Below are 11939 nucleotides of genomic sequence, written 5' to 3'. Positions count from 1 at the left end.
TTTCCTGGCTGCTCACGCAGTAGAAGGTGGTTCAGTGGGTGTATTCAAATCTTTTTAAGTTTTGAGGGTAAAGTCAGCAGTTTTGATTTTGGGTAATGTCATCCAGTTGTTTATATGTCAATATTGTTTTAAGGAGCTCCCACACTGAATTCTGTTGTAACATTACTCTGACTTTATTTTAGTGGAAACTATCGTTAGTCTACATGGCACTTTTTTACAGTGACACACTAAAAACTTTTTCTTTCTTCTCTGTCTTTATTGCACAATTATTTTAGCATTTTGTCACTGATGCTTAGGGTTGTTTATTACTCTCAGTGGCCACACGTTTGTTTTCAGAGATCACAAAACTGTCATCGATACTCAGTTTTTCCTCAGTTTTGATACAACAGACAAGTTATATTTCCTCTTTATCTATGCATAAATGGCAATGGCATTTATAGGCTAATGAAAAAACTGAATTGGCGCACATCAACATATGTGTCTGTTAGTGTATACAGCTGAGCTGCTTCCCTTTACAAATTAACATTTTGGCTAGTCTTTTTTTTGGAATATTTATGTTGTGAATTGGCATTTTTAATTGACAAGGTCTATGCAAAATTATTTAGAATTGTAGGACTTTTTATTTATTATTTTGCCAGATGTACATTTTCATTTAATTTCATTCAGTAAATTTATGGGACCCAATAGCACCACCAAGTGGTGATGTACTATACAAATCAATTAAGTTCCATTAAATGTGATTTGTGCTTATGTAAAGTAAATACAACTTTTATAACGGATGTTATAAAAAAAAAAAAGTTTCTATTTTCATAAACATACATTCACATTAAAAAAAACACTTTAGTTCTTTATCGTGGCCATAGTAAGTATTGTTGTAAGTCAATTTTGTAATGTAAAATAACTATAACTACAATCTATCATAAATAAATAAATAATAAATGCTGTATAATTTTAACTTTAACAGGTTTTCCATTTCTTGTCAGCCCCACAAGAAGAGAGAGAACAGTAGCATCAAGTCTTGAGGTTTTATTGTTTTAATTTGAATCAGTTTCATTGTTTGGAAGGTATAAGATGGGAACTTCAGACACAACTCATAAAACATGTATGCATATGCAGCCCTATTTACACTTTATAACAAAAACTTCACCATAACAAGGAGCTCAATTTAGACAGAGTTATGCTGATGTTCTATAATCAAGGGCCAAAAACAGGTTACCCACCACATGTGTTGAATCAGAGGAATTTAACAGAATGTGCGATAAAAAGCTGTGTGGTCCTGTAAAGCAATTTCAATGAAGCTCTTGAAAATACAGTTCAGGGATACCTATTCACAAAAGCAAACTTTTAAAAGGAGTGATCAGTGGCCTTTTTTGGAGGATCCAAAACCTGAGAATCCCATCACAGCAGCCATTTCATCATCGTCTTCAAAGTTGAGATCATCTTCGGCCTTTCTTTTCTTTTCCTTTTGCTTTTCTTTCCTGTAGGCTTTCGCTTTCTCCTCCTTAACAACAGAATGAAAAATTAAGATAGGTTATGAACTCTTGAGATATGCTCGAGAAAGAAAAAAAAAAAAAAGAAAAAACTATACTAAACAGAATACCTTCTAAGTATTTCTAGTAACGCCCATATTTATAAAACATTATACGGGAATTCTTAAGGAATTATAATGAATGCACAAAATCAAATAATCATATAAAAATCTGCTAACACTTTATTTTGATGCTTCCCCAACAGACATTCTACTGACTAAAAGCACCTTTGCAAGTATATCAACTTATTCTACCAACCCTAAACTTAGTCTAATAATACTCTAATGCGAGTTCATTGCCATGTAGTTTCTGTAGTTTTGCTTATAGTCAAAACACACACACACACATAAAGATATATATATATATATATATATATATATATTTTTTTTTTTTTTTTTTTTTTTTTTTTTTTTTTTTGAAAGTATTATAACTGAGCTTGAACTAGCTCACAGTAAAATTAACCTCACAGGAAACGGTCAACCACTCCTAACCACTCACAAGAAGTAATAAGACACTGTGCAGATCATACATGAACAATGCCGAGACATAGGATAAATCCATTACTAATTTAGTGGATTTAATAAGGTATTAATTGTGCTTTATAAATAATCATACACTTAAAAGCAGTGCTGGGCGATTTGACCAAAAATTACTAAATCACGTTTTTTTTCCAAAATTATGCCGGTTTGTTTTTTTAATGCATAATCAGGTGTACAATGCATTTTCTGCTGGTTGATATTCCAAGACCTGCTTGTGGCTAAGGTGCTGGAGCAAATAGCTCGTGTTGTAGCCTTTGGCGACAATTTTAACCAGACAGCACTTGCATAAAATGCAAGTTTGGTTGATGTCGGATTTTTGGAAACCAAAAAACCTCCAAACAACAGACCCGGCTCCTCTTTTTGACCGTACTTATTGTGCTTTCACACAGGACGCGTTTGCAGTCCACTACTGATCCGCATCTTTTCGGTCCACAACATTTGTTCATTGTTTTGATTTCATATCATGTAAAAAAAAAAATATTATATAAAATATTCCATGTCAATCCATGTTAATTTTTCCCCGTGAACAACGCGCTATCACTTTAATTCAGCACCTGCAGCACAGCAAAAATATACTCAGTACGTAAACAATCGCTGCACTGCTGTAGACGACGGACCGCAACCTTGTGCAGCTGGAATCCGTTAATACGCACTGCAGACGGACTATGTGTGAAACGGGCGTTATAACGTAACACTAGAGCACTGCTGTGTACCCTCACCACGCCTTGCAGTCGCTGCTTAGAAGTGCAACATTGTAAAGGATCCGTCTGAAACAGTGTCGCAACGCCATAGCGCAGCATAACATTTGTTCCGAACGTTGAGTAATTAAATGCACCGGTATGGCGGTATGTTAAAAATGTATATCATAAACAAAAATATACACCGGTTTTCGGTATGAACCGGTATACCGCCGAACACTACTTAAAAGTTAGAGTTAAAGTTTAAAGTTAGAACCACAAAGGCCTTAGTTAGAGCTGTAATCGGGCCATAAAAGTTAGGCCCGACAGGACCAGAGGCGAACAAGTACATTTTGTTTGACAGCTTTTTAAAAGCCCGAACCTGTTTACAGACTGACATTATTCAAATGTGCGCACTCACACAGCTTTTTTGCCTTTTGTCAAGAATGAGTAATAAACTAGACCACTTTGAATTTGGAATAAAGAAATAAAATAAGTCCTCTGTGACATCTTAACATCTCAGTACTCCAAATAGACATAGGCTCATTTAGCCTATAAATAGACCAGTTTTTTTTAACAAATTAAATTAAGATACATTTTAAATTAAGATGGGAATTTGGCAATAATGACATGAAGACACTCATTCTCATTATAAACATGGTCAAAACTTTTCCATACTCACACTTTGCTTTAGTTGCCGATGCAACCAAAACGTAAATCGCCAGAGGCAAGCCTCTGTTACACCTACCCTGCATACATTTTTGCATCTTTCGCGCACTAATCAAAACACATCACATGACCGCTCGTTTACCTCGCAACCCGGAGCGCAACCCTGAGCCCGAGCCCGCCTAAGATGATATAAATTAAACCCATCGGGTTCGGGCAAAGATCTTAAGCTCTAGCCTAAGTATTATAATTGTTATAATTATTTATGAGATGATACACCATATTATAAAAGATTTTTATAATGCATTACGCATAAATTATAACGCCTTAAGAAAACACCTATTAATGTGTTATAAATATGGGCTTCATAGAAAGTGTTATCAAAAATTCTTCAAGTGATCGTTCCCCCCAAAATTATAATTTGCTGTCAATTTACACAGCCTCAGGACATCCAAAACGTAGGTGACTTAATTTCTTCAGCAGAATATTAAAGAAGGTCCTTGGTGATTCAGAAATACAAGTCAGAGGCTACTAGCACTATTAGCTTTAACACATAGGGGAAATCAGATTTTTTTTTTTTCCACAACCTGGTTCTTTCGAAAAAAACATTTTTTTAATGAACTGGTTCAAATGACTGATTCACCCGTTTGTAATGATGTCACATACTTGGAATAATATTTTCAAAGCACCCAATACTGATTTTTTTAAATATGTTTAAAGCATATAAAGTAAATAAAACCTTTTTACATTAAAAGGTCCCCTTCTTCGTGATCCCATGTTTTAAACTTTAGTTAGTGAGTAATGTTGTTGTTAGAGTATAAATAATATCTGTAAAATTCTAAAGCTCAAAGTTCAATGCCAAGCAAGATATTTTATTTAACAGAATTCGCCTACAAAAAAACGACCCGTTTGGACTACATCCCTCTAGTTCCTGCAGTAATGACGTCACTAAAACAGTTTTTTGACTAACCTCCGCCCACATGAATACACAAACAGGGGGCGTGGTCTTGTTGTGCTCAGACGGAGAAGAGTTGTGTTTGTGTTTGCCATGTCGTTGAAACGCTGTTATTTTCATCTCGGAGTCCAATCACCTTTGTTTGGGCTTCCCAGGGATGCTGTACTTAGAGATCAATGGTTACAATTTATGTTTAACTCAGTTCCCGAAAATTATAATCCACATGTAAAACTATGTGCAGCACATTTTGCTGAGGACAGCTTCCTCAATCTCAATCAGTTTAATGCCGGATTCGCAAAAAGATTATTCTTGAAAGATGGAGCAGTTCCCTCTTTGTCTGGAGAAGGTGTTGTTTATGGACCAAAACCGGTAAGTGCATTTTATTATTTAAGTTTGTGCATTTAACAGTTTCTGTAACTTACTACACAAAGGACAACGCTGTTTAGCTTTGTTAACTAGATGTTAGGGCTGTGCAAAAAAACAAATGCGATGTTCATGCGCATCTCGTCAGTAAAAACGCTCCTGTGATTATTAGTATTTTATTTATTTTTTTACTCTCAAGTGCCAGTAGCTGCTGACTTGCATTTAATGACTACCCAAAGACCATGGTTTAAAAAAAAAAAAAGCCTATTCTTTACTGTTGTACTGAAGAAAAGTCATCCACATCTTGGATGGCCTGAGGGTGAGTAAATTAACTGTAAAAACTTTTGGGTGAACTATAACTTTAAGATTTGGATTTTTGTTTGAAAAGTTACTATCATGTCACATAAAACATGCACTGGACATCGCAAAAATATTATAGTTTTATTCACACTTATTTGCATGTCACCTATCCATAAATGAACCTCAATTTCAACACTGACCTCCTCTCGCAACTCCTTCATCCGTTCCTCAAAATCATACTCCTTCTGCTTTTCCTCCATTTTTTTCTTGTTTACTTCAAAACGTTTTTTAACTTGGTCCAATGAAGAGCGCTCGACTCGCATAGACATTCCCAGGTTTCTCTGATCTGTGTAATGGCAAGAGACAGTTTTCAAAATACATTTCTTGCATTTAAATATCACATACAAGGAGAGTGTACAAATATTCATATATGCAACATTTATTACATATTATATGTAATATGAATTTGTTGAATAAAGCAAAAGTACAAAGATCGCAATACTTACGTTTTTTACCATTGATATGATCCAAGAAATTTATGGAATCTTTTACTACACAATCACAGACATTGCAGTAGTACCTGGGAGGAAGGAGATGCAGAATTATATCAACAGAAATAACACTCGCCCTGAAATACTGTCAGACAAAAAGAAAAAACACGTTCACAATTTCATTTGGACATAAAATTTGCTTACACGGTGCTGGTCATATAATTAGAATGTCATCAAAAAGTTGATTTCTCTAATTCCATTCAAAAAGTGAAACTTGTATATTATGTTCATTCATTACACACAGACTGATATATTTCAAATGTTTATTTCTTTTAATTTTGATGATTATGACAACTAAGGAAAATTCCAAATTCAGTATCTCAGAAAACTAGAATATTGTGAAAAAACACCTGGTGCCACACTGTAATCAGCTAATTAACGCAAAGCCTTTAAAGGGTCCCTCAGTCTAGTTCTGTAGGCTACACAATGTTGGGGAAGACTGCTGACTTGACATTTGTCCAAAAGACGACAATTGACACCTTGCACAAGGAGGGCAGGATACAAAAGGTCATTGCAAAAGAGACTGGCTGTTCACAGAGCACTGTGCCCAAGCACATTAATAGAGAGGTGAAGGGAAGGAAAAGATGTGGTAGAGAAAAAAATAATAATAATAATAATGAAAATAAAAAAAAAGTGTACAAGCAATATGAATTACAGCACTCTGGAGAGGATTATGAAACAAAACCCATTCCAAAATGTGGGGGAGATTCATAAAGAGTCGACTGCAGCTGGAGTCAGTGCTTCAAGAACCACTAGGCACAGACATATTCAAGACATGGGTTTCAGCTGTCGCATTCATTGTGTCAAGCCACTCTTGAACAACAGAAAGCGTCAGAAGTGTCTCGCTTAAAAAAGTACTTGGACTGCTGCTGAGTGGTCCAAAATTATGTTCTCGGATGAAAGTTAATTTTGCATTTCTTTTGGAAATCAGGGTCCCAGAGTCTGGAGAAAAAGAGGAGAGGCACACAATCCACGTTTCTTGAGGTCCAGTGTAAAGTTTCCACAGTCAGTGATGGTTTGCGGTGCCATGTCATCTGCTGGTGTTGGTCCACTGTGTTTTCTGAGATCCAAGGTCAACACAGCCATATACCAGCAAGTTCTAGAGCACTTCAAGCTTCCTGCTGCTGACCATCTTTATGGAGATTAAGATTTCATTTTCCAACAGGACTTGGCACCTGCACACAGTGCCAACGTTACCAGTACCTGGTTTAAAGACCATGGTATCCCTGTTCTTAGTTGGCCAGAAATCTGCCTGACCTTAACCCCATAGAAAATCTATAGATGTATTGTGAAGAGGAAGATGCGATTTGCCAGACCCAAGAATGCAGAAGAGCTGAAGGCCACTATCAGTTTTCCAACAGGACTTGGCACCTGCACACAGTGTCAACGTTACCAGTACCTGGTTTAAAGACCATGGTATCCCTGTTCTTAGTTGGCCAGAAATCTGCCTGACCTTAACCCCATAGAAAAACTATAGATGTATTGTGAAGAGGAAGATGCGATTTGCCAGACCCAAGAATGCAGAAGAGCTGAAGGCCACTATCAGAGCAACCTGGGCTCTCATAAGACCTGAGCAGTGCCACAGACTGATCGACTCCATACCACATGCATTGCTGCAGTAATTCAGGCAAAAGGAGCCCAAACTAAGTATTGAGTTCTGTACATGCTCATACTTTTTAGTTGACCAAGATTTCTAAAGATTCTCTCTTTGTATAGTCTTAAGTAATATTCTAATTTTCTGAGATACTGAATTTGGGATTTTCCTTAGTTCTCAGTTATAATCATTTAAAAAAAAAAATAAACATTTGAAATATATCGGTCTGTGTGTAATGAATGAATATAATATAGTAGTTTACCTTTTTGAATGGAATTAGTGAAATAAATCAACTTGATGATATTTTAATTGTATGACCAGCACCTGTACTTCACATTCTTAAATGCATTTTGGTTTTGTGAATTTTTATTTGAACCATTTCAAAAGGAATACTGGAAAGCTTTAGCAAAAAAGATGTTGAGTATCAGCTGAACTAGTAGTTGCGGCTTTATTGACAATATTTGCGGACACCATCTCTTTACATAATTCGTGCTTCCTGCAGTTTAGAAATCACACATGCCCACATCGTGATTTCATTACGATTTTGATTAATTGCACAGCCCACTCACTTGTTCATCAATTCATAACTGATGTAGTCATAGCACAGTCATTGCACAGCAGATACCCACCCTCCCATCTCAGCCTGTGGTGTGGTCTTTGTGATGACCAGAGTCTTCCCCAGTTTTGACTCCAGATCCACTTTATAATCTCTGTGGCGGAGAAGCTCCCGCTTGATGGGGGGCACGGGCTTGCCTGGAGGACCAAAAAGATTTAGAACATATTAAATACCACATTTAATTATTTACTTGGATTAAATATTGTCCGTTTTTTTAACCCTATATGTGACACTCACATAAAATGTAATAAATGCATGATTTCAGTAAAGCTTATAGAGAAAGCGAGAGAGACAGAGTGAGAAAGCGGTTACACATTGTTTTGCTTACCATCTTTTTTCTCTCTTTCTTCTGTGAGTCGTCTCTGGGCCAGCTGTTCATATTCATCTTTGTCCCATTTACGACGAAAATCATTCTTGGACTACAAAAACACAGATGCTATTATAAACATGTTAAACAGAGGACTCACGTCAGCTTTATTCAGAAATCTGCGGAAACTGCATAACGTTAGATGTACAAGATCGAACATTAACAAAGCCCCGTCTGATCATATTGATAGTTCAATAAGGCTGTCGGCCAACAATAATAGAGAGATTGCAAAACATCTCATAGTTCAAATATATCGGTTTTCTTGTTTTTGTATACGACAACGAAAACAAAGCTAGTAAGCTAGTTTTGCTTCTTCCCCGGCTACCATGACATCTGCACTTAAAAAAAAAGAAATTAAGAAGAGCTTTCTTTCTTAAATAATGATCAAAGATAGCGGAAAGACTGATATTTTAAACAAAGAAACTAATCTTAACACAATTTTCTTACCGCACTACCAGACGCCATTTTGCTACCGTGATGCCGTAAAGCGTACGGCTGTCGTAAACACGTGCAGTTGCAATTTCAATGGATCCAACCAAAGGCTCTCACTTACCATGAAATAAATAAAATAAAATAACATAGACAAAACACGTTTCATATTGTTACGTTTAAAGCGATTTTCACGAATTGTGTTGTGTTAACTTTAAATTTATTGTTTTCAATTTTCTGAATAGAATAAAATAGAGCTCATAATGACAGATTCCACTGTGACAACGTACCCTATTTATAGTTATAGCTATTACGTCTCCCCATTATTTTTTTGTTGCCAAGACCACAAGAACTGTGTTTAAACTGATCTCTAATAGAGATAATAAAAGGTAAAATAGACCAGTGGTCTAATCAGAAATATTTATACTGGAGAGTGTTCGTAAGACAATTTCAGTTCAAAATAAAAGCACAATTATTTAATTTCACACGAACTCATTATCACGATAGTATCTTATTTTATTACTTAATTTTGTATGAAATGTTCTGCTTTAAAAATAATAATAATAATAAAATAAAAAAGATTAGTGGCCTTACCTGTCTCATTTGTAGAGCCCCGCCCCTGTTACACCTGTCCCAGATAAAAAGCTTTGTGAACTCAACGTGTTGTGTGGCTGTAGCCAAAATCATGACAACGCGCATAGAAAGCCTTCTTCAAGGCCCCTTTGAGTCGCGGCTGTATGTTTTCACATTAATTTTATTAGTTTAAAATATGGTTAGCCTATGTGTTGCTGTACCTTGTCTGTTGTTTTTGTATTTTAGGCCTCTGCCTCTTCATTTGTGGCCAACAGATGTTGCCCAAAACTGCAATACTAAAACACACTCTCTCCCAAGCAGCCCAGAGCCTTGGCTTCTACCAGGCTGCAGTTCAGTGTTTGACAGTCTTGTCAGGTAAATATCTCTGCTGATTGAGGAGCAACATGATGCCTTTTTTCTTTTTGCTATAGGATGTGAGCTTGATATTGATTTGTGAACCGTTGAATCCCCTTCCCAGCTGCTCTAAAACCCCACAGTCAGCTTCACAAAATGAAGAAAAGACTTCTGCTGTTCAGAAGCCTCGCAGGTCTGTTCTTGTTCAATTTAATTTGATTGCATTTTATGTGTAAAAGCTTTGTATTAGACCTTTTAGAAGTTAAGACAAGTCATTTAAAGAGGCTTTTTACACTTTAAATTGTTGATACTCTGATCAGGTCATCCATTCTTGAGCGGTGCATCCTGAATATGTCTACAGCTAGTGTTGCTGTTGGAACTGAAGACCTCGATGGGATCAAGAGGTCATTTACTACAGTTATTGAAAAGAGAAAATTTGTGTATTTTAATATAACTGTAAATTTTTCTATATGCATACAACATATTTTCAATATCTTATGTACTTTAATGAAAGGATTGTTTTAAATAAACCATATGTTTATTTATGAGATTAAGTATGAAATACTTTTTAAGTGTTGTTTTTAAATAACCTTTCTATTGGTTTTTATAGAATGTGTATTGCTTTATATGTACTTATTTGATTTTGTAGGTCACCGTCAGGACGACAGTGGTGCCCCCACAATGCTGACCCTTCACAATTTGAGATTAATGAGGCAGTTTTGAAGCGAAGACAAAAACAAATTCAGTATGGGAAGAACACGTGTGGCTACCAGAACTATGTCCAGCAGGTTCCAAAGTGAGAATGGGTGAAAGTGTCCAACTTTTTTTTTTTTCTTGTTCTCCTGATTGTATTGAAAGATTTTGGGGTATTATATTTTATATTAACTGTTCAGGCGTCTCCGTGTGCCTGGGATTCACCCTTCCACTCCAAACAAATATCGCAAATATAGCCGTAGATCTTGGGACATGCAAGTCCGCCTCTGGCGGAGAGCGCTTCATGCTTGGGACCTGCCATCTGCTTCCCAGAAAGACCCGGAGGGACAAGACCCTGTTGTTCAATTGTAAGTCTTCAAAGACAATTGACTTTGCAGTAGATCTATTAATTTGCTAAATGAAATGCTTTTAGGCAGAGCTTGCTTGAGAAGAATACAGAGCTGTGGGACAGTGGTGAAAAGGAGGGCTCAAAGTGGGATATGGCACTAGATACCATGTCGTCCATTACTTCACAACCTTCTGATTTGTCAACTGATGGTCTTTGGCTGTATTCTAATGCTACTCAGGTCAGACCTAAATATTGAGTCAACTTTTGTTTTAAGTGGTCTGTGTATACATATTTTAAGACCCTAGACAAAATTGGTTAAATGTTTACGTTTGCTGCACCATTTTTTTGCAAGTGTAGCAAGTCAAAACATTTATTATACAGAAAATTTGCAAGCCATGCACTGCAGCAGTCATCAGCAGAGTGCTGTTCTGAACAAAACCAATATCCTTAAAGTACAGTGCATGGTTTCAGTGATAACTAGATTCTTCTGTCCAGGTTGGAGTCCCATGTAACCAGGGCCAAACCTCTCCGCCTGGACTGGGCTACACCTTTAGCAGTCACCTAACGGCGCAGGAGAACGTCCTAGGATGGTTGCGATTTCTTCTTGTGACGGACCACAACCAAACCCAGGCACCTTTGCTGCATGAAGAGCCTTTCTGGAGATTTATGTAGTGTCTCGTCAAATCATGCGAATGGTCTGCACAGATCAGATGCAAATACTGTTCTCCAGCAGTGTTTGAATTCTACTTGGATCACGGTCTACTAGTTTAGTATGCCATGCACTTGTTTCATAATCAAGACAAGAGAATGGTTCAATATTGTACACTTTCAAGTACCTGCTACTTTGTTCCTCACTTTGATTTTCTTTCATCTTTTTCCCCCTTTTCAAAAGCACAGGTTCTGTTCCTTTTTGTTCTGTGTTCTTGACACCCTTTCCCTCCTGTTTGTCACATCACTGTTTTTCTAAAAACAGGAAGTTCAGAAGTTATCTTTATTTTTGTGTGGACCTCTATGAATGGGAAAATAATAAAATCCTTGACTCTGCATGTCATTAAATAGTTGTGCTACGTTTTCTTTGTGCCTTTATCCATTAAACCTCCTCACCTAATGCGTCCTCACATGCATAACATTATCTCATCTTTATTAGGTCAAAGAACTGATCACATGAGCAATGCAAGTTTGATTGTTTGGAGTAATGTTAAATTTTGGGTGATCTAAAGTTGTTTGCCAATTTACCTCATAATTTAGTGTTTGTTTTCAGGACGAATGTATATTAAAATAAACGCTAAATTCGAATTATTCACAAAAACGTGGGAAAATCCCTTCCGAGTTCACTACAACTCCCATGATTCCGAGTGTCCTATTATCTCGGGATCGGCTCAGT

At 36.6% G+C, this 11939-nt stretch overlaps 2 protein-coding genes across 2 annotated transcripts; one reads left to right on the top strand and one right to left on the bottom strand.

Moving 5' to 3' along the window:
* Positions 1-1011: 1011 nt before the first annotated feature.
* Positions 1012-8686, bottom strand: zmat2 (zinc finger, matrin-type 2). The gene is made up of 6 exons (XM_052537962.1): positions 8605-8686; positions 8119-8209; positions 7804-7927; positions 5536-5609; positions 5230-5375; positions 1012-1501 (listed from the first exon to the last, which is right to left on the bottom strand). The coding sequence occupies exons 1-6, from the start codon at positions 8620-8622 to the stop codon at positions 1358-1360; spliced, it is 597 nt and encodes a 198-aa protein (XP_052393922.1). The 5' UTR covers positions 8623-8686; the 3' UTR covers positions 1012-1357.
* Positions 8687-9204: 518 nt separating this feature from the next.
* Positions 9205-11611, top strand: LOC127942125 (oocyte-specific histone RNA stem-loop-binding protein 2). Its single transcript, XM_052537710.1, has 8 exons — positions 9205-9321; positions 9406-9534; positions 9638-9706; positions 9834-9917; positions 10163-10309; positions 10407-10574; positions 10640-10793; positions 11051-11611. The coding sequence occupies exons 1-8, from the start codon at positions 9272-9274 to the stop codon at positions 11225-11227; spliced, it is 978 nt and encodes a 325-aa protein (XP_052393670.1). The 5' UTR covers positions 9205-9271; the 3' UTR covers positions 11228-11611.
* The last annotated feature ends 328 nt before the right edge of the window (positions 11612-11939 follow it).

This window comes from Carassius gibelio, chromosome A21 (genome assembly GCF_023724105.1).
Source record: "Carassius gibelio isolate Cgi1373 ecotype wild population from Czech Republic chromosome A21, carGib1.2-hapl.c, whole genome shotgun sequence".
NCBI lineage: Eukaryota > Metazoa > Chordata > Actinopteri > Cypriniformes > Cyprinidae > Carassius > Carassius gibelio.
This window is presented reverse-complemented; position numbering and strand designations above follow the sequence as displayed.